The sequence below is a fragment of the Monodon monoceros genome, unplaced genomic scaffold (assembly GCF_005190385.1).
Source record: "Monodon monoceros isolate NGI ecotype Baffin Bay Population unplaced genomic scaffold, NGI_Narwhal_1 Super_Scaffold_1, whole genome shotgun sequence".
Taxonomy (NCBI): Eukaryota; Metazoa; Chordata; class Mammalia; order Artiodactyla; family Monodontidae; genus Monodon; species Monodon monoceros.
In genome coordinates, this window is record NW_021703765.1 from 74,423,230 (window position 1) to 74,445,628 (window position 22,399).

A 22,399-nucleotide genomic window follows, 5' to 3' on the forward strand; every position below is an offset into this window, starting at 1 on the left:
AGTCAGAAAGCGAAAAACAAATGCTGTATGCTAACACATATATATGGAATCTAAAAAAAAAAAAAAAGGTTGTGAAGAACCTAGGGGCAGGACAGGAATAAAGACACAGACATAGAGAATGGACTTGAGGTCACGGGGAGGGGGAAGGGTAAGCTGGGACGAAGTGACAGAGAGGCATGGACATATATACACTACCAAATGTAAAACAGATAGCTAGTGGGAAGCAGCCGCATAGCACAGGGAGATCAGCTAGGTGCTTTGAGACCACCTAGAGGGGTGGGATAGGGAGGGTGGGAGGGAGACGCAACAGGGTGGAGATATGGGGATATGTGTATATGTATAGCTGATTCACTTTGTTATAAAGCAGAAACTAACACACCATTGTAAAGCAATTATACTTCAGTAAAGATGTTAAAAAACATCATATTAAATACAGCAGATAACTCGACACAATCCCAGCACATACTTGTAGCCATCTCTAATGAAAGTGGCTGCAGGTGGCATGGGCAGTTGTTCAATTTTAGGAGGGATTGCCCACGAAGGCCGAAACAGACAGGCATCAGGAATCTTCAGAGGTAGCAGGCATTGGCTCGGCAACATTTTCAGTGGAGCAAACATGGAGGATCCCACAAAAGGTTGTAAAGTTGGAACTTTGTGCACATATGAAAAGTCCTGTGACAACAAAGTGGGGCTGGTGATAATGCTGGTAAACAACTTTAGGATACACCATAATAGCAAAAAAAATCACTATAATTTAATACTTCTCTTTTATCTGATCAACAGAAAAATGCTAAAGCCAAAATTTTAACTTAATCAAAACACTATAATTACCTCATGACCTAATTCAGAGAACTCTTAGGAACTTATATATACATGGCATACAGACAATACTATTTTAAAGAAGTTGTATAAAAATCTGCTTTCAAACCACCCTGTCTTTGTATAACTAATATATTGGCAATTACCTTTATTTCCTCTGGCTTGGGACTTCCTAACCCGTCTTCCACTTCCACTTTGAATTCAGTAAGCTGTGTTGAAACCATACTGACCATAGGGCTCTCCATCATGCCTAACGCTGTCACTGTCTCTGAACTGATTCCATCTTTATAATTCATCACAGGAGAAAATGCAGGGTGCTGTTCCAAAGAAGGAGGGGTGGGGAACATCCTTTGCAGGTCTGCAACTGCTAAAAAAATAAAGATAAAAAATAAGAAAAAAAAATTTGTAACAGGCCTGACTTCTAAAAAAAAGAAAACAACCTAGTTCATAGCCAGGCCCTCTAGTTGGCATCAGAAATAATGCTGACTGAATGGTCATATCAGTTACATAATAGACTATTAATAATGGAAGTATCTAAGAAGAAGGCCATCAGCAGGAAATTATCCTTTGCTGCAACTTTATCACTATCCTCTTGATGCTTTATGATTTGGCTTCACATTAATTATGTGAACAAAGTCTACATAACATACATTTTTTCTTCCAACAACTGATTCCCTGAAAAATCTAAGGAGATGAAACTTCATAGTCAGGGTTAATAATCCTATCTAGAACCAAAAGACAATTTACTGAAAATCAGCTGGGGAAAAAAGTACCTTTTAAGAAATACTTAGATCAGTGATTCTCAACCTTTAAAAAAAATCATTGTTATATACATTAGGTTAACCATCATCACTAATAGTGTCTCATTAAGGGACTGATTCTTAAGTAGGAGTGTATGCAATGAAATGCAAGTTGCGGTTGTGAAATTTGGCCACTAGGGGGTGTCCTGTACAGCAAATTTATTTACACATTTGGAGCCACAAGTACAAATCAGTGATTTGGAATCATATCTGGTGTCCCAATTTCCAATTACATTGCTCTTTCTAGCAACTTCAATATTTAAACAGGTAAATAGTAATCACTGAACAGATCTTAATATGACTTACAGCTCTGAATCAGAAATTAATAAAGAATAGCTGTACCATGCTCTGACCTGAGCTAGAGTCTAAGGTAGAGCTGTATAGAGAAGCTGCAGTGGGCTGGGTTCCCCAACCCACGTGCTCCCAGCACAGCGCTGCTGTGGTCTGGTCACTTCCTCCCTCAGGGCCTCAGTTCCATCATCTAAAAGGGAAGGCTTGACTAGATGTGTGATTCTCATTAGGCTTGCTTTCTTTCCTTTGTTTATGGGGGGAAGGGAAAGCCTCCATGATATGGAGCAGAGGAAAGGTGAGAACCTCTGCATTAGACGATTTTTACCATGTTTCCTAGTTAAACAATTATATAATCCTGAATAATTTACCCGCTCTTGGCCTCAGGGGCCAACAAGGGGAGAACAAGGCCAACAGGCAGGGTTTCAGATCTAAACTTTCACTTCCATTAAGAGAAGCTGCACTTCTATTTATTTTCTACAATACAATTCTGTATGACATTTCATTAGACAAAATGGTACCTGCTGCTGCTAAGGAAAAAAATTTTTAAAAGACAGAAGAAAAGAAGAAAACCTACAACCCCCAAGTTGATCTTCAAGTCACCTTGCTGTGACAGTATTTTACCCTTAATAAAATACAACAATTCACAGAATTAGGGATACAAGCCAAGCCAGAAACTATCATAGAACCATTGGACAGACTATATAATTGATAAGTTCTGTGGCTGAAAAACAGCTCTTCAGATGTAGCACCAACCAGATCAACACATTTTTTTTAAAACAAGGCTGAAGACTTTAATATAAAGTTGAAGTACATTCAAAATATAAAGTTGAAATACATTCATCATCTTTAACTTTTAGTCCCTATACCTTTTCCCAAGCCAAAGAGCAGCTACTGGTCAATTTTAATATAAAATTAATTTGTAAGTGGACTATTTTAAACCACAAGTCTGCTTCATAAAATCTTCAAACTCATATTACATGACAAATCTTAATTAACAAAGTATTTGGAAAATATGAAACTATATAAATTCACTTTGAGTTAAAATGACAGTGAACTTAAACACAGCCTTTCCTTAATTTATTAAGTATTTGGGCTGTGGTACAAAATTTTGTCCTCAAATTATTTTATTAAATTTTTAAAATCTTCCCTAAGAAATGTAATAAAGGCATTTTCCATTCAGGGCTACTCAACTTCTTTGATGTTACCTAACACAGTTATGTATCTCAGTTTTCAAAGCCTCAGCCACCTTGATAATTTTTGTCAAAGGTAAAAGAGAACATACACAAAAAGCATGGATGAAATGAGATTCCACCTGTCAGAGATTCACGTTAAAAAGTGGTCTTCACCATTCTTATTATCAGATATTCTTCAGGAAGACTCTTAACCTCTCTAGCTTCAATTTCCTCATCTACAAAATGAGAATAATATTTCCCTCATTTTTTTTTTGCACATTAAATGAGATAAAGTATGCACTGAAGTAAACACTTTGCTATAGGTACATCTAAACACTCATAAAGTGATGAGAGTCAGCAATAATTAGTCCTTCCTCCCAATTTTGGTTTGATTAGAAAAAGATGGAAATGCTGTTCAGTCACAGGGAATGAATTTCTGAAAAGAAATCACCCTAAGTTTTGACATGAAAAACAGGGAACTGGACTCAAAGTGGGTAAGGCAGAAAGAAAATAGAAACCCAGAGAAACATTCTGGTCCTCCAAAGTAGAAATACATGGCTTGCCTGTTCAATTTTCTTCCCATAAAATGACTAAAGTGAGTATGGGGAACAGCTACCAGGATGGACTGGAGTTGACATGTCTTTCCCACAATGCTCCACTTACTTATACCCACCTATTCTCAAGAATCACTGCCCTTCAGCAGGAGCTCACCATTAAGGACACCAACCATCTCCTATTCTGAACATCAAGTATTTATGCACAAGACAGAAGCCCTCCAACAAAAGCATCATCACTAATTTCTCAGTATTCTTCCCAGCCCAGAGCACCTAGCAGAGTCCCTCACAAATAGTGTTTTTGTTTGTTTTTTGTGGTACACGGGCCTCTCACTGTTGGGGCCTCTCCCATTGTGGAGCACAGGCTCCGGACGCGCAGGTTCAGCGGCCATGGCTCACGGGCCCAGCCGCTCCGCGGCACGTGGGATCTTCCAAGACCAGGGCACGAACCCGTGTCCCCTGCATCGGCAGGCGGACTCTCAACCACTGCGCCACCTGCACTTCTGTTGGATGGTGTTATTCTAGACATTACATATTATATGTCTCTCCATTTCCATGTACAGTAAGCTACTGCAGAGATGATAGTTTCTTGCCATGCTATTTTCATTGCCATGTCTTGGGAGGAAATACTATGTATGTGTCCCCCCCACACACTTATACACACATACTTTGAGACATTAATAAGATCCTCTTCACCTTGGCTTATCTGTATTTTCCTAATGCCAATATTTTAAATTCATTAATTTTTATAACCTGTACTTTATCATAAAATTCTGAGTAGCTTCTTTTTGAAACAATTTCTTTTGGAATAAAAATGAGAGAAAGAAGAGAGAGTACACCATATACTTTACTGGGTAATGACACTCACTAGCAGGATGGTTTGTGAGTAAATAATCTTGGACAAATTAGCAGACATTTTAACATTTAACATCGCTACATATCACTTAATGTCAAAAAAAAAGCAGGAGTAACTGGTTTAATAAATACAAGGGAAAAATTCATTCATCTGCCCTATTCCAGATGAATCTACTTTAATCATGTTTCTTTTAATCTGTGAGTTTCATGTTTGTAAAATTCTGCAGTGCAGAGTAATAAAAAAAGAAAAATGTTTAATTAAAAAAAACTACAGCAACTGGCTGGCTATCATCATTCATTTTCATACATGTCATGCTTGAGAAAGCTTTGCATATTTTAAAAAGCTATGGATCCACTAAAGCTGTCAAAATCCAATCTCTGTATACTTCACACTTCTACATTTGAGTAAATCAGCACTACATTTATAGGTTCATAAAACTTTTTGACTCATCCCTATGACATGGTGGTTTTTCCCCTCAATTTGTCCTCATTACCAGCTGAATTAATGAGAAGATATTAAAGAATGATTTGCAATGGAATTGTTTCAGCTTCAGAGTATCCATATAAGCTATCCTGACTTTCTTTTCTCTTGTAGAATGTTTCTTAGGGTAAAGAATAAGTACAGAAAAGCAAGTTTCTCTTTTTGTCCACATACATAATAAAACTAGTTGATCTCTTAAGGAAACACAAAAACTTCAGTATCTGTTGGAAAAAGGACCATAGAAAACATTCATTATCCTTGTGTGAATTAAATTTATGAAAACTGAAACATTTTACACAAGCTCTTGCAGTGGAATATTGCTCTGAAAACCACTATGCAGCATTTATCCTACTAGGAAAGGGCTATTGCAAAAATAAACCTAAAACATGTTTTTTCACATTTTAAACCACAGAAGTTAATTTGAAAACAAAAGGAAAAGGAATTCAAATTTAAATGGGTCTCTTAGCTGCCTGCCACCTTAGGAACACCAATTTATACAAGTTTTAATTCACTGCCAGTATTCTGTTAAAATGGGGGGAGGGGAAGGAGGGGAATCTCAGACAAGGCACCACTGAGTATGAAAACATAATATGTAAATTATAAGCAGTGAGCTGAAGCTCAGTTTCCTTTTCTTACTTGGTGGGTAAGGAACAGCAGCTCTTCCATCCTTCCCAAGAGGTCGGTCTTCTGTCCCAACTGTAGGCATTTTTGATGAGCGTAGTGCAGGTGACACAGCCTAAGAACAGATTATTATTAAAGCGGAGCAACACATTTGTATGTAAGTAGGGTGAGAGTCCACTGTTCCTTAGAGTGTACGCCTATTGATATTTTAAAATAAAGGAAAGATGCTTCCTTACATAGCATTCATCAGGTGAACTTCTAGAAATACCAGCTGACAGTGACACAGAAGAGATGGTTACAAGCTTGTCAAGTACGAGAAACAGACTGACTGAGTCTTCTTGTCATGGATATGGTGAGAGCAGACTGTGCCATCAAAGCAGAGCTTGCAGACCTTCAGCAAATCTTCCCACCCAGGTCATTAGAGACGCAGTTTCAGGGACACAATAATCACATTAGGGTGGTGCCTCCAAGTAGTGACTGGTTATCAGTCTGGTTTTCCTTCTGTTTGGAAGCAGGCAGCTAAAAGGGAGGACCTCAAGCCCTCCCAAACTATTATTCTTTTATTTTTCACCACAAAAAAATACATATCTCCTATTCCTATTTCTACAGTTACTGTTCATCTTCATGAAAAATAACCTTATCTCACAAAATTATTGAAATGCACAGAGAAGGTTTTTCTCTGATTTGTTATTCAAAACAAATTAAGTCCTTTAGTGAGCAAGATTATCTTTAAGAACTCAAATGAACTGATGGCAAGATAAAATAAAGCAAAAAGATTCTCACAAATAGAAGGTCTTTTATTTATGTACACTTATTCAATATCATAGAGTTGAAACATATAAAACTAACTTTAAAACCTATGAGATGAAAACTTGGAGAACAGTCTCTCAATTCCAGTTACTAATAAGTTGAATTAGTAAAATGACTCTAAGGTAAACTGTTCCCTTGATTAAATGTCAGGCTAGAACTCAAAGTAGAAACAATCATTTCAGAGAAATGAAAATTAGATAAACAATGTCCAATCTCCTTTGCATATTAACATTACTAACAATACATTCAAACAACAGAGTAAACATTTATTCATTTAGTCCAATAGTAATTCATAATTTATACAGAGAGTAAGGACAATGGCTCAGAGCACAGCAATCACTAGGGATGGTGGCTGTGAACAGAAACCAGGCTACTCTACGGTTTGTTTCTTTTCTTTTCTTACATCTCCCTTCCTACTTCCCTTTGATTCCTTTAACTTTTCATACTTTCTTCCCACCGTCCCCACACCAAAGCATCTGAACTAGCCCTCGTTAAAACCAATCCTAGATAATGCATGGCTTAATGGAGACAGTCAAGTTCAAAAAGGATCTCCAATGCCTGGGTCACAGAATAAGGAAACATGTCATTTCTTCTACTGAAGTTTTTCACATTGCCATGTCCTTTCCCTTCCTGCAGCCACTGCCCGATTTTCAGTCCTCATGTTTCAATCCAACAAGTTACCAAATAGTACTCCTGCTTTCTGTGTATCGGACTGATGGAAAACGACACTCACTTCTACCAGGTCAGTTCCACACTCAGCAGCCTCCAGAAGGGCACATTACCAGCACAGATTGAAGTCTAAAGCCTTAGGAGTGGCCACAAACCTTCCCAGCCCCACCAATCTTTACCCTCCATTCAGAAAACAGATCCATGTGCACACTGTCCCCCAAAGCCCAGCTAGTTCATTCTTGTAGCTTAACCAAGGCTCCTTCCAGGCTCAAAGTAACATTCCTCCCCTGCCTCCCCCTAACCTAGTCATTCCACATTTCAAGTCAATTTTGTTCTTTGAGGTCATTATTATCTCCTCATCTTCTAAGTACTTAGAATAGTCATGGTGTACAATATCTGTTAATCGGATACATTTTATTTTAAAGTGAGAAGGGGCTATAGAAATCTGATTCCTACTTAACCTTCAAGCCTTTACTTAGACACTGCTTGCCTGTCATGTTGCACTTGAACATGTAGCATCTTTAGATTTAGGTCAGTTACTGCCCTCACAGGACTCAGTATATTTTTAACTTTATTTATATGCTATTTCTCCTGAAGTCTGTGAGTATCTCAAGTATAAGAGTGGTAATTTAATTGTATCTGTAAACCTAGAGTACCTGCCACAAAGGAACTGATCAATAAATGATTAACGAATACATGTAAACTGGATGGATAGGAAAGTAAACATATAAATGAAAGAAAAATAAACTAATAAACTGACCTCCTTGAAGAGGGGCCTATCTTACTCATCTCTAGGTCCCCCAGAGATAACAGGCACTTTTATTTGCACAAAGGTACAGGGTTGGTTAGGAGGACGAGGACACAAATTTCCTGACTTAGCTGAGTTACTCTCCAGAGAATTATAAATTCTTATCTGTCACTTGCATCATATGACGCCTTGTATTATTTAACATCTATGTGTATAAATTCTATTTCCCAACTTACGATGCTATAATCCTAAAAAGTATATAGATCATACTTGTAATCTCTCTCAAAATGTTGACTAACCTATGACTTATTAGATGAATAAAAAGTTATATGGGCATTATTTTTAAAATCTGAGCTAAAGGGACTACATAATACATTCCTGTTAGTCTCATGATATTGAGAAGAATTTTTTTTTAAATGTCTAAGATTTTAATATTTACAACAGGAATAACACTAATGGAAAAAAAGCCATCAACAAACAAAACCCAAGGGGTATTACAGACTACACTAATAACTTTTAGAATCCTTTCAAGGTATACAAACGTTTTTGAAGAACATTCAGAACCTGAAATACGAGCCCCCAATCCAGGAGACCAAACTATAAAGAGATACTGAAACACTGATATAAGTCCATGCACTTAAGTGAATTTTTGTTTGTGTAGCCACAGCAGACTCACCCCAAGTTCGTCGTCATCAGAATTGTCAAAGATGTTGTCTAAGTCATGAAGGGAAGGCGCCAGATCTGTCACCTGTGTGAGGCTACTGGAGCCAGCCCTGCCAGCAGCACTATCCTGCCGAACATCTGTGGGAAAGGAGGCAAAAGGCACAGAATGAGCAACTTCATCAAGGGAGAAGGAGCGAGGAGAGGACAATGAGCAAGCCCTGCCTGCCGACTGTTTCCCTATGTTTTCGGTTAAATTTAGCGACAATTACTGCCAAATACGTTTATCAGTTTTGAAAGGAACTGAAAAATAGATTAAAGATGAGATCAAATTATTGCTATTACAATAAGGATATAATTTTAAATAGAGAAGCATCTCCCTCGCATTTATTTTAGCAACAATCCAAGTGAGGCAAATAATCATTGTACACACCTGTTTTAGTAGAACTGAAAAGGGACATGGCATTTTTCCCTTCAGGCACCGGCGTGGAATGACCTGGTGTAGTGACATCCTTGGTACCAAATCCATCCTCTGACTGTATAATAAATTCAGCCAAACAAAACACATGAACACCAACCCAAAGTGTGGAATATGAGGGAGAACACAAAGAATTAGAGGGTAGAATGGAACTTGTTATGAGCACAAGTATGATAAACCATGGTCTATGCAACCAAAGGAAATAAAAGATATGTCCTTTTCCCTGAATTTAAACCGAACCAAAAACTCCCACGCTTTCCCCTCAATCTGGGTCAGTCAGGGTTTTATGCCTCATGGTACTGGTGGCATGTGCTTACAGGCCTGCCATGGTGGTAAAAGCTGCCTTTAATATAGTAGTTTGGTTGCTGAATTATGCTTCAAGCTTTTTGGATCTAGATGGATCTCTGTTAAGGACTCTAAGAAGTATTCTCCTGAACTATACTGGTCCCTTTTGTCTTACTTCCTCTATTCTTAAGAATACCTCTTTAAATGGCCCAGTATTTCAGAATGTTTTAAAACTTAAGGCTAAAGACAGCAGACACCCACAGTACTCGTTTTTATGACAATGAAACCAGTACAATTATACTGACACAGTCTTGGAGTGGTGCTGGTATTAATTCAGAGAGACATAGAGGTAAAGCGCTTAGCACAGTAAACACAGTGAGCGCTCAATAAACAGGAGATGTTGTTACCAAGATTTTTTCTTACATTTTGGGTATTTTGGAATAATAATTAAAAAGAAATAAGCAGGGAGCATAGGCCAACAAGAATTAGCATATGAGAGGAAACATGCACTGTACAAGCTATAGCCTGGAAAATGTGAGGCTTCATTTATGTTCGGCTGACTTTTGAACAAAGGTGAGCCATGACATAAAAAGGAACAATACGCTGTTCGATACAATAGTACCAAGAGCATGAACATGGGGACAGAGCAATCAGGCAAGACTATCTCAAACATTCTGCCTCCAAAGTCTTCCCACATGTGCTGTACTGACATAGACTGAAACCCACACCAGGCTGGACTCTCTCTCTGTTAAATGGTACCTTATTCTTTTTCAGGGAATCTTTCTCTGTCCCTTGTTTGCATTTTTTGTTCGCTGTGAAGATGTATTTTATGTCACCATCCTCAAAGGTGTACGGGTCATTGACTTCTCCCAAACTGTCTCCAGGTTGTTGTGATAGAGGCAATGGGTCAAGGAAGTGGAGTGGCTGCATCTGGGGCTGCTTGTCTTGCCAGATTTTAAACCGTTTGTTAGGTTGTGCTAAGAGTCTGAAAGAGAAAACAAATGACAATTTAAGCAAGAAACATAAAGGGATTAGATTTTTTTTTTAAGCAACATTTAATGATTTAAAGCATTTGTAAAGCTTAAACTAAACTTAAAAAAAAAACACCTAAAGGGCTTCTCTGGTGGTGCAGTGGTTGAGAGTCTGCCTGCCGATGCAGGGGACACAGGTTCGTGCCCCGGTCCGGGAAGATCCCACATGCCGCGGAGAGGATGGGCCCATGAGCCATGGCCGCTGAGCCTGTGCATCCAGAGCCTGTGCTCCGCAACGGGAGAGGCCACAACAATGAGAGGCCCGCGTACCGCAAAAAAAAACAAAAACAAAAAACACCTAAATATTCACCTACAAGTGTATTTTAGAGATTGTATTCACAATTAAGTAAATCTCAGTAGCTTTTATCAAGAACATATACTTTTGTCTCTGATTCTACGGATTCCACTTAAGAGCATAGGTGGGCTCTGACAAGACTGTCCAGGTTCAAACTCCACCTGTGTCATTTACTAACTGCATGACCCTAGTTTCTTTCTCAGCTATGAAATTAAGGTAGCAATACAGCTGTGGTGAAAATTAAATGAGATAATCTGTGTAAACTGTTTAGAATAATGGGTAGCTCAAAAGCACTCTGAAGTATTATTACTAGATGCGTGATACATACCTGAATGCATGCAAAGCCTCCCTTAAAAGTGTGAACATACAAAGAGGGCACTGACCACAATATGGAAGGTCCCATAAAGCTATATTCTTTGATTAACAAACAGCAGGCCAAAAATAAAGCGATACTAGTATAGCTAATCCTATGATGAAACCTTTTTATGCCAGCACTGAAATAATGACATGTGTGGTAAACCTCACGATGGATAAAGCATTTGACTTTTAAACATTTTCCAAATGCAGAGTCTAGAATGGTGAAGAAAGGCCTCTTCAATTTTGGATCTGAAGGCCCTGATTCTTGGGAACCTACGGCCTTGGGCTTCTGATGGGTGATCATGTGGATGGGGTGGAGAGTCACCTTACCTTTGCAATGCAGTGCTCTCTGAGTTTACCTCCATTTTGGCATCACATCTCTCACCCTGGAGCTCTGGAGGCCGGAACTCAGCATCATCAATGGATGGGAGATGATAACTATGCCACCACTTATCTGATGACTCTGGGTTCGAGGGCCTAATCCCACAATATAAGGCGGTCTCACTGACCTCTGCCATCAGAGGCAGTCTTTGGCCTACGAGGACAGTTCTGTCATCCAGAGTAGACAACTGCTGGAGTTCTAGCCCATTTCCATAGAGGGCCGGATTCACAGGGACAGATGGTGGGTCCAAATTCTCCGTTTCCTGACCTCGTGGCTGAGGGCTGAGTGTTGGCGGCAGAGGGGAAATAGGGGAATGAGGTGAATCCATAGGATTCAGATTCATTTGCTTGCTTGTATTTCTGGAAGGCACGGCCATTTGCTTATCATACTTCCTACTGCTAGCCACCTCTAAGGAGGAGTCTATCCCTGCCAAGCCTAGCTTCTGTCCTGGTGGATCTTGTTCCATGCATAACTCTTCGGCCACAGAGGGCCTATGGTGAAATGGTATCAAGGGTCTCTTTTGCAACTTGTCTCCCTTTTCCTGTCTTTCTGTTGTTTTGTGCTTAGAAGAAGCAGGAGGTGGTAAAGATGAAGATGATGATGGTCCTGCACTGAACCCTGGTTGTGATATTGTGGGAGGTCGACTGGGTCCTACTGCACAACGTTTTAAAAGTTTATGCCTGAAATGAGAATTAAATTGAAGTCAGTAAATACACAGATGAAAATAACTGCATCATTCTAATTACAAAAGAGATGCCTCTAACAAGGTTATGTCTTTTAAAGCACACGTTATATGCAATAATACATCTAAATGGACGCTGGGTGTTAAATATATTGATAAGGACTAAAAACTGGAACACACCCTGACAGAAAACAATGAACCAGTTACATACAAGTTAAGTAGATAAGAGATGAACTTAAGAAACATTAATTAATATGTTGCTAACCTCCACAAAAATACTAATTTGAAAATCCCCAAATCTTTCAAATTTGGTGAGGGCCTCAGACAATCTATTCATATTGCATTTTAAAACTAACAGTAATGAGATCATCTGTCAAGAAAAGAACAAAAAAAAAGCTTCCAATTTCTATTTTACAACACTCTACCAACTCCAATATAGAATGGCTAATCAAAAAAAAAAAAGAATGGTTTATAAAAGCTTATAGTGTTGTAAATCAGGAATAAGATAACTATGCAACTCTCCCCCAAAGTGTGAAACTAAGGGTCAGTTTTAAGAATATTTAATAGGGGGACTTCCCTCGTGGTGCAGTGGTTGAGAATCCGCCTGCCAGTGCAGGAGACACCGGTTCGATCTCTGGTCCGGGAAGATCCCACATGCCAAGGAGCAACTAAGCCTGTGCACCACAACTACTGAAGCCCACGCGCCCTAGAGCCTGTGCTCCGCAACAAGAGAAGCCACCGCAATGGGAAGTCCGCGCACCACAAGGAAGAGTAGCCCCCACTCGCCACAACTAGAGAAAGCTTGCGTGCAGCAACGAAGACCCAAAGTAGGCAAAAATAAATAAATAAAATAAATAAATAAGAATATTTAATAGGATAAATATACTAGGAACCTTATATGCTACTATTATCCAAGAAAGAAGGGATAAAAGACAACTTTGGATCTTACAGAAACATGTTAAAATGAGACAGAAGCAGAAGGTTGTGAGTGAATATTAAAACAACACACACATACAAATGCATCTGTACTATCTAAGCAGGAATAGCAAGTCTGCTCACATCCTAACACACTTCTTGGCAAGCATGGGTGTGAGAAATGCTCAGTAAGGGCCCACTAGATGATCCTAAGGTTTAATCTGTGCAAAAAAGTTATATAGCAGGTCAGCCAGTTCCTCCCAATATATAAATCACTCCCAGAAAAAATGTAAGCTCTCCTGCCAGTGTATCAGTAACCCTCTGAGGCCACTAGGGTGGCATTAAATTACTGTTGCATTGCACTAAACAATGCCCTAGTGGGAAGTAAAACGGATTTGTGTGGCATAATGGGATGGTTTAGTGGGACAGCAGGATGGCCACCCTGCCCCATAAGGCCGTTAAATAGCGTGAGGAGAGGACCATTCCATAACGGGTTCGGTAATCTTGCAGTAGATAATCTGAAAACACTCTTGCCAAAGTCTTTGCTACACTTTAAAAAAAAAAAAAATCCTGACTTTGAAGAAGGTTGTCTATGCATAAGGCTATTGTCAATAAGGCAAAAATTGGACTTTAAATCTCCAGGGCAAAGTACCACAGTAAGAGACGAAATGTCTCATCTGAAAATATCTCAATTATCTCAATATCTTCTAAGGGTGCTTACTTTAAGACCTAAGCTCTAAAAGTCTTTCACATAAAACTTTTTGATTTGGATTTTCTCAGAGAGCATTTAACCACACCAGTCCTTTGATAGATATTTTATAGTAGCCTCTTCAAAGTAAGGACTTTTTGCAAAGTGGATAATCTTATAAAGTCATTTTTTTCAACTGCATTTAACAACTCAACTACATTGTGGAATGGTTAGAATAAGGGATACACCAGTAAGTAACAGGCCATCATTGCAAATCTGTGAACAGGTAAGGGACCTCACTGAGGCAGGCAGCAGGAAGATCGGGCTCAGAAGGCTAACTATATGAGTGGTTTGGCCTTAACGGGAGGGAAATCAGAGGCAGGGCCAAAGAGTGCAGAAACACATGGTGACTAAAAGAATAAGGAAAGTAGAATGACTATAACAGACATTTCAAAGGAAATCATTGTGAAATGCAATGATAAAATTGATCTAGAAAATTAAGAAAAATAAATAAATGATAAAGTTTCTAGGCTGAGAAGGGGAAAACTGTGACAAAAATGACTGCAATCGGGTACCTGGTTTGTGAGGAAACAGGTATATCGATAGTAAGGGTTTATCTTAAAAGCACTCCCCAAAATACAAGACTAGAGTACATGTAAGAAGTCAGGTCTAGAGACAAACATTTAGAAGTCAATGCAATAGAATGCAAATGCATGTCTACAAATAAGACCTGAAGGGTATAAGAATTTGGTGAGGAAATAGAGCAATAACTCCGGAGGACAAAAGAAAAAGTGTTATTTGTTTATTTACACTTCAGGTAAAAATAATGCAAGGTAGTAAATAAAAATGTGATAGAAATCAGTAAAAAAGTTATTTTTAAAAAGTGAAAAAAATATAGATTAAGGAAAAGAGCAGGAAAGATAAGATGCAGGCACAAGTGAAGTTAAATACACTAAACTTTTTATCCTATGTACTTTCTAAAGGTGGACCATAACTTGGCTGTAAGCTGTTTAGAAGCCACTGTTAATAGGAAAACACTTTTTGTCACACAATTTACAATGGCCTAGAGATGAAAGTAAACCAGGTATTCAGCTGGTATACCACACCTATCCTGAGACTAGAGAGATTCTCACATGCTCAGAAAGAGGACCCTTAATGAGCAAATAATATCATTGAAAACATCCTCCTTGAAAAATCAATCAAAGAGTTTCATTAGGTACTTACAGCATCTCAACAAAAAGCTGACTACCAAGGCAGAGCTTGATAAAAGAGAATCAATTTATAGGGAAGGGGGAACAGGAAGAAGCTGTCAAAACTGCTGCCTAAGTGTACAAACACACATGTGCACACGTGTGTATGTGTGTTTGCAGAGATTCTCGGGCATCATACCACCTCCCTAGCCCAAAGCCTATTCATATATGCCACATTAAGAACCCCGTGATCTAAACTAGAGAAATGAATGGCCATCTTCCAAGTACACTTATCTCAACTGACCTAAGTACTGAGCAGTATCAAATGGAAGCAAAGATACTCTAAGTTGCTCACTAAGTGAATAATCATCACCACATGCTCCTACAGTGAGCTGAGCTGGTGGGGGAGGTGGGTAAGGCTGATATACACTTAAGAAATTTAAGAACCCCCATGAAAATCTGTGACAATAAGATTCTCTATTACCACAAGGAGTGATAAGTCAAGGGAACATACATGAGTGCAAAAATTTTCTACAGAAAATAATTTGGGTTTCTATTCAAATATCTAAATGAATGAGCAACAATTTTAGCTTTCAGCAGGTGTTATCACCACATACCTACTTCAGTCACCAAAAAACACGAGCACCAACAACAAAAATTTTCTATGAAAGGTCTATTTCATCCAAATTCTATTAATTCAAGCCAACCTGCTTGATATTTATCTCAACTTTATAATTAAGAGTAATTAAATAAACTCAGTTAAATGGCAAGAGATTGTCTTGTCAAACTGATGCTTTCAGTTCTGAAGAAGTTATCCTGAAGAAATCTGTGGGAGCAATTTGGTAACAGGGCCAGTTGTCTAAAAAGGCTCATTCTGAGTCCCGACAATAAAACTGTAGCACGTGCATAGAAGAAAAACACCAAGCTTTTTTCCACCACTGGAAGCAGAAGATTTAAAAACAAACCAAAGCGGGGACCTCCTTGGTGGTCCAGTGGTTAGGATTCCGCGCTCCCAATGCAGGGGGCCCAGGTTCGATCCCTGGCCAGGGAACTAATCTCACATTCCGCAACTAAGAGTTCACATGCCTCAACTAAAGACCCTGCAAGGCACAACGAAGATCTCACATGCCGCAACTAAGACCTAGCGTAGCCAAATAAATAAATAAATATTTTAAAAACAATAAAAAATTAAACATACATAAATAATAAAACAAAATAAAGCAAAATGGTGTGGAAGAAGTGGTCTGAGAGGCCAGGAGACAACCAACGAAATGTTCTATCATACTGTTCTGCTTTGGCCCCTACCTACCTAGAGCAAGAACAGCTGACTCTTTGGGTTGGATCCACAAAATCCCAAGTAGCAGGATTGTTAGCAGGCTCTTCTTCAAGAGTTGGAGTTGACATCTGGCTCCTCCTAAACAAGGTTAAAAAATGTGGCTTGTGTAAACATGAGATAATATCCATACCTCTGGGGGGAAAATGTTAGAAAGACATGAATACATTTTACACAGTAATGGTATCTTGCTGATAGATGATTGAAAGCAACTCAAGGTGGGAGGCTGCTGGGGTGGGAAAGGCAACTACTACTGCCATGCACCAGAAGAGTCAGGATTCCAAATATTTTTATTTAAGTTTAATATACATTTTAACATGGGTGGTACACATAGCAATTAAAACACTACCTGGCAATATTATCTGTTGGTTTTTAAAAAGTCACCAAAATTCTGCAGAAATTTTAGATTTTAAAAAATTATCTTTTCACAGCATCCATGAATTATATACCCTCAGAGAGACTCTTTAAATCACTCTTAAAACACCTATATTTACTAGCATTTAAGGGCAGCACTCCACACAAGTGATGTGAACTAAAACACAAAAATCAAATATATCTCCTGCATGTTACTAATAATTGGTAGCAAAAAGTAGATGTCTACTACTGCATAAATAAGAACACTCGGCAGTATTTCTGTATTGTTGATTTTGCTACAGCTGATACTGCAAAGTGTTTCACTGATGGCTCTGCAAGGACTTCGCTTGCTCTCCATGCTCCCCGCCCTGCCTTTCTGGGTGTCTCACTTCCCTGTTCGGTGCTGCTGATAGAAGGCCTCTGATTTGTTAGACTTGGTGGAAAGGTTAGTAGTGATAAAAATCAAAGATGGTAAATAAAAGGAAAAGAAAAAGAAAATGTTAACATGGAAATTGTCTAGGCATTGCAGACATAAGTGAAAATATCTGTACCAATAATTCTAAAGGAAAAGATCATTTTAAAGTGAATAGAGATACCTTTTAAATTCTAGAACTTGACATATGATTTCCCACTGCAATTATTTTAGATTTTTTTCTACTAAATCTTCTTTAGTAGCCTATTCTAGAGCCAACTATTTGGGAAACAAATACATAGTAGGAATTTCCTAAAAGCTAGGTCCAAAGGACAGGTTTTAATTGTGTATATAAAGCTTTGAGCAGCAGTCACTGAAGAAACACTTAATTGGCTTCTAAATGAATTCTTAGGAATTACTGACAAGAATGTCCATATTTATTCTGCTCCAGAGAATGAAGACTCTTTTGTTTATCTGTATCAATCAAAAAGTTGGACACCTCAGTCATATCAAAACAGATGTGAAAATATGCTGAATATGTTTATGTAAATCTTGATAAGTGAAATAGTATTTACTGACAACTGTTTGACATTATCATTCATGCAATTAAAATAATCACCAGCTATCTCTTCTTAGAATCAATTCCTCTTCTTTTCCAAAACTATGTTAAGGAAGGAGGGAGGTCAGAGGGAATGGACGGGAGGGAGGTGGGGCAAGGAAGGGAAGTTGAGTAGGGGAAGAAAAGAATTTCCCCAAGTCAACAAACAGAAGCACAGCAGCTACTAAACACCCCTCTAATTGTCATCAGTTCAGTTCAGAAATGCATTGTCAATTAAAGCATGAGGCTAATGTATAATAGAAAACATGGCAAAGAAGGTCATTTCCCTTTGTAAACAGGAAACATTCATTAGTAGGTATACAGGGAAAAACCAAACCCACAATTACTGTCCTGACACTCAGAGTGAATCTCTGAGCCAGCTGTGCTAAAAAATGTCAGATGAACACCATGACAATCTTGAGATGATCAGGAACTTCAAATTTTTCCTGGATAGTCAAATTATTTTAACATCTTTGTTTTGAATTTTACCCTATTATGTTCAAAAAGATGAACTAACAATCCAGTGACCCCCTCAGAGTGTGGTCACACAACAGCACAATGTGATTGATCCTCTTCATGTAGTAATAAAAGACATGGTTACTAAACCACGATCCAGACAGAATGCAAAAAACATACTTGGACTGCGTTCTGTTGAGGATGCATTCCTTCCAGACTCGATGGACCATATGATTGTGGAGTTTTGGAGGAATCTTCCCCGATCTCTTTGGACTGTGCATAGTTATCATCCCCCCATCTTGGGAACCTAGGTGACTGACAGCACTCTGTGTCCCTCCACTCTCACCTAGGAAAGAAAGACAATTTGGAATGTCAGAATTTTCTGAAAAGGTCTCCTAGTGCACAGACTGCTGGCTTATTTAACATAAATATTTAATTGTTGAAACTGATCATGTAACTTTGTTGCTGCCCCTGACAATAACAGTATCTGTAGCTATGAGTAAATTTGCATCAGTATAGCTTTCAATCACATCAATACTCACACTCACATACCCTCAATGGCATATCCATCCAGAGGCATTCCTGCTCCACAGGTATTGGAGACAACTTACATGGGAGGATTCAAACATGACAATATTAAAGATATAAACATGCATGGGTTGTTTGAATTTTTAAAGCCCAATGCAGTAAATAAGTCTCAAGGCAGAACAAAACAGTAGAGGGAGCTTTATGCTCATGTAGCTAAATGGCTGTGTAACATCTGCACGCAGTGCCCTGGGTAAGAGAAAGAAATTCTTAAGAAGGTCAAATTTCAAATCTGTGTGTGGAACTGTTCATCCTTGTGCCTGACACTACTTATGAAAGCCTAACACTAAAACACTGAAAGAGGTTGACTCAACATTTTATATCAGAGGATTAAAAATTCACTGGTTTCTCTCTAACAACTCCACTTAGTTTTTCCAACTGTACTTGGTATTACAATCCATTTTCTACTATGTCTACTATAATTGCTGATAATACTAGTTATTGGTTATAAGTATTTTACTACTTCCATCTCATACAAGACAAATACTGAAGTCAATTTCCAGTATTAAATTCTGATTCAACTACTTTTATCTATTTGAGTTCATAAACATATTGTGGGTTTTACTCTTGATAGTACTACGATGCAAAACATCTTGATTGAAATAATCAATTTTAAGCGCTCTGAAAGGCCTCCACTGTCGTGTGAAAAAGAAAGAAACAACCTTATATCACAAACTAATATTCTTGGTATCACTGCAAAACAATCATTATATGAGTTGAATGGTTAGTCTCAGCTCTATTTTTTTGCGGTACCCGGGCCTCTCACTGTTGTGGCCTCTCCCATTGCGGAGCACAGGCTCCAGACGCACAGACTCAGCAGCCATGGCTCACGGGCCCAGCCGCTCCGCGGCATGTGGGATCTTCCCACTGCACCACCAGGGAAGCCCCTCAGCTCTATTTTTTAAAAAAAGAAAGAAAAAAACAAACCCCAATGCTTACATTCTTAGGAACAGAAACTTTCTTGTTCTCCAGAAGAGTACTGTTATAATACAAATGAGATAAATTAACGGAGACAAGAAATTTGATCTTTCATTGCTACCTTTTATCTTAAAAGTTCTCTGACTTGGTTCATGGTACAAAATAAATCATTTTGGTTTTACAGTGGATTTTCAAATGCCTATTATAAAACTAGGCAAAGTGAAGAAACAAAGAGAAGTAGATAACATAGCCCTTTGCCCCCAAACACCCTACAATACAGCCAAACAGATCGTAAATCCACGGTATCATAAGGGAATTATTTATGGCGAAAACAGGAGAGGGCACGGGGAAAGCAAGCCACAAAATCTTTTCTGATTAAAGCTGGGTAAATGCTTTTCAGTAGCTTTTAATGATTTAACTAAAACGTGAGTCAGACCTTATATGGAATTAAATGAGAACTGTACTCCATGCTATTAAATGCATATTGAATGTTTCTTCTCACAATTATCTCCATAAACAGAAAACACAAGCTGATGTACCTATCCACACGAGGCAGAACTGTTTGGCCCTCCAAGAATCCATGCTAATCTAGGAGACTCTTGGCCATTTTAAGGGGCAAAGTAACCCACTTTGTCCTATGTCTAGGAAAGCACGGCAATGCTCAACATCAGTCAAGTGCAGAATGACAAGGCTGAGCAGGACTCTTGCTGATGGAATATTAGGAGTCCTAAGCTGTAATTCAACATTATTATGATGTATAAACTTGGACAAATTAATTTTATTACAAATATATCAGTCACTTTTAGTTTTGTTTGTTTTTGGGAATGAGGAGGCATCAAGAGATTTATTTACCCAGGGCCTAGCACAATGACACACACAGAGTTAGAAGGGAAGAAATCTGAATATCTATAGTTACAAGGTACACACTTGAAACCCACCATAACAAAACAACTTTTTTTTTTAGATTTACTCTCTCTCTCTTTTTTTTTTGCCCCACACGGCATGTGGGATCTTAGTTCCCAGACCAGTGATCGAACCCGTGCCCCCTGAAGTGGAAGCACAGAGTCCTAACCACTGGACCACCAAGGAAGTCCCCAAACTTCTTTTTTTTGAATTATGGATTTAGAGTTCTGAACTGATCAAAGGTCAAGGCATCATGCATACAGCAGGCCTTCAGTTTTAAGGTGAACACAAATTTCACTAAGTACCAGGCAAAACAAAAACAAACATAAACAAAAACTGATGCCAACTTATGTAGTATAACTGTTAAAAATCCAAATCCAAGCTTTGATATGAAATATGATTAACATTTTTCAAAATACTGATAATTCTAGACTCTTTAAAAGATATCTTCTCTATGATATTATTATAAAAAACTATACAAGTATTTTTATGCTTTTTCAGTTTAAAGTAGTTTTTTTTTTTGCGGTACGTGGGCCTCTCACTGTTGTGGCCTCTCCCGTTGAGGAGCACAGGCTCTGGATGCACAGGCTCAGGGGCCATGGCTCACGGGCCCAGCCGCTCCGCGGCATGTGGGATCTTCCCGGACCGGGGCACAAACTCGTGTCCCCTGCATCGGCAGGCGGACTCTCAACCACTGAGCCACCAGGGAAGCCCCAGTTTAAAGTAGTTTTAATAAAAACTGATCAACAGCAAATCCTTTCATAAGAGATCATCCAAATTCTCTGCTCTACCATATTAGAGACGGACATAGTACATTTTTTCACCATCTTAGTAACTACAAGGCTCTTAAAAACAAAGGCTAGGGACGTCCCTGGTGGTCCAGTGGCTAGGACTCCCGCTTCCACTCCAAGGGGCAGGGGTTCGATCCCTGTTAGAGGAACTAAGATTCCGCAAGCCATGTGGCACGGCCAAACCCTCCCCCCTCCCCACCCCCCAAAAAAGCCCCCAAAGGCTACGTGTTGTCCATTTCTGTCTCCCACACAGTATCTGAGTAATTCCTTCCAGATAACTTAATACTGTGTGCTGAAACTGGAGTTTTGAGCACTGCTTTAAATTTCTTACACTACTGTTTGTATATTGCTTTATTGTTTACCAAGCACTGTCAAGTACGTGATCTAATATGTATAATAACCCTGGAAACTTTATAGTATTTAACAGAGAAGGAAACTGGTGTTCAGAGCAAGTATGAGAATTAAATAAGGTCACTCACCTAGTAGGAACTACAGCTAGGTTTTAAAATTAGATTCAATCACAAAGTCTATACTTTTCCCCAATATATTATTTAACCATGAACATTTACTGAATGCCACTACATGCCAAGCACTATGCTAGAAACTCTGAAAAACTGTCTTATCTGACCCTCACGAAACTCACCACATGATGAGCATGTATCATGCCTGATAGTCTGTTTTCAAAGTTTAGCGGCCAAGGCTTTACTTACTCTGATGCTCCTGCCAACACGGCCCACATTAAATACCTAAAATTAATCTCATTTCAGCTCAAGTATGATGAGTATCCTTTTCTTATTGACTAGATTTTCAATTAAAATGAAGTCAACTACAACAACAAAAAAGTTAATACAGGATATATACTACTCAACAAAGAAGGCAACATTCTCCCAAATTAAACAATTTCTGTATTTTTCCAAGAAGGAAGAATGTTGAAATTGACAAATTTTTCAAATGTAATTAATATTTGTCATTACTGTAGACAAATACATTATTGAAAGGACAAGGCATTTATTCAGAGATCCTGGATGTTAGACTAACTTTATAATATAATAAGGAAAGAGAATTCATCCAAGACTTGTCCCTGGCTGGCAACAGCCAATTGGGCAAAGGCATCAACTATTCTCTGATTTAGTGTTTTCCTTTTTTTAAAAAAAAAAAAAAAGAAAGAAAGAAAGAAAGAAAAGAAACTCACATCTTGTCTCCTAAATGCACCCACATCAGTATAAAAGAGCAGATGCACATGGAGAACTTACGAGAAACAATTAA

General features: G+C 38.5%; 1 protein-coding gene and 1 non-coding gene across 4 annotated transcripts in view; one reads left to right on the forward strand and one right to left on the reverse strand.

Moving 5' to 3' along the window:
* Positions 1–22,399, reverse strand: part of MED13L (mediator complex subunit 13L) — a 289,482-nt gene that overhangs the window by 35,209 nt on the left and 231,874 nt on the right. For 2 of the 3 annotated variants that reach the window (XM_029218820.1, XM_029218811.1), the window contains 9 exons: positions 18,117–18,282; positions 16,093–16,197; positions 11,257–11,988; positions 10,003–10,228; positions 8,914–9,016; positions 8,497–8,621; positions 5,609–5,708; positions 966–1,186; positions 467–672 (listed from right to left, as the gene is read on the reverse strand). In XM_029218820.1, coding sequence (XP_029074653.1) covers positions 467–672; positions 966–1,186; positions 5,609–5,708; positions 8,497–8,621; positions 8,914–9,016; positions 10,003–10,228; positions 11,257–11,988; positions 16,093–16,197; positions 18,117–18,282 — 1,984 coding nt within the window. The remainder of the gene's footprint in view (positions 1–466; positions 673–965; positions 1,187–5,608; positions 5,709–8,496; positions 8,622–8,913; positions 9,017–10,002; positions 10,229–11,256; positions 11,989–16,092; positions 16,198–18,116; positions 18,283–22,399) is intronic. The other variant, XM_029218827.1, reaches the window with a different exon arrangement.
* On the forward strand, positions 15,762–15,834 carry TRNAG-CCC. The gene has a single exon. It is a non-coding gene; the product is annotated as a tRNA-Gly (tRNA).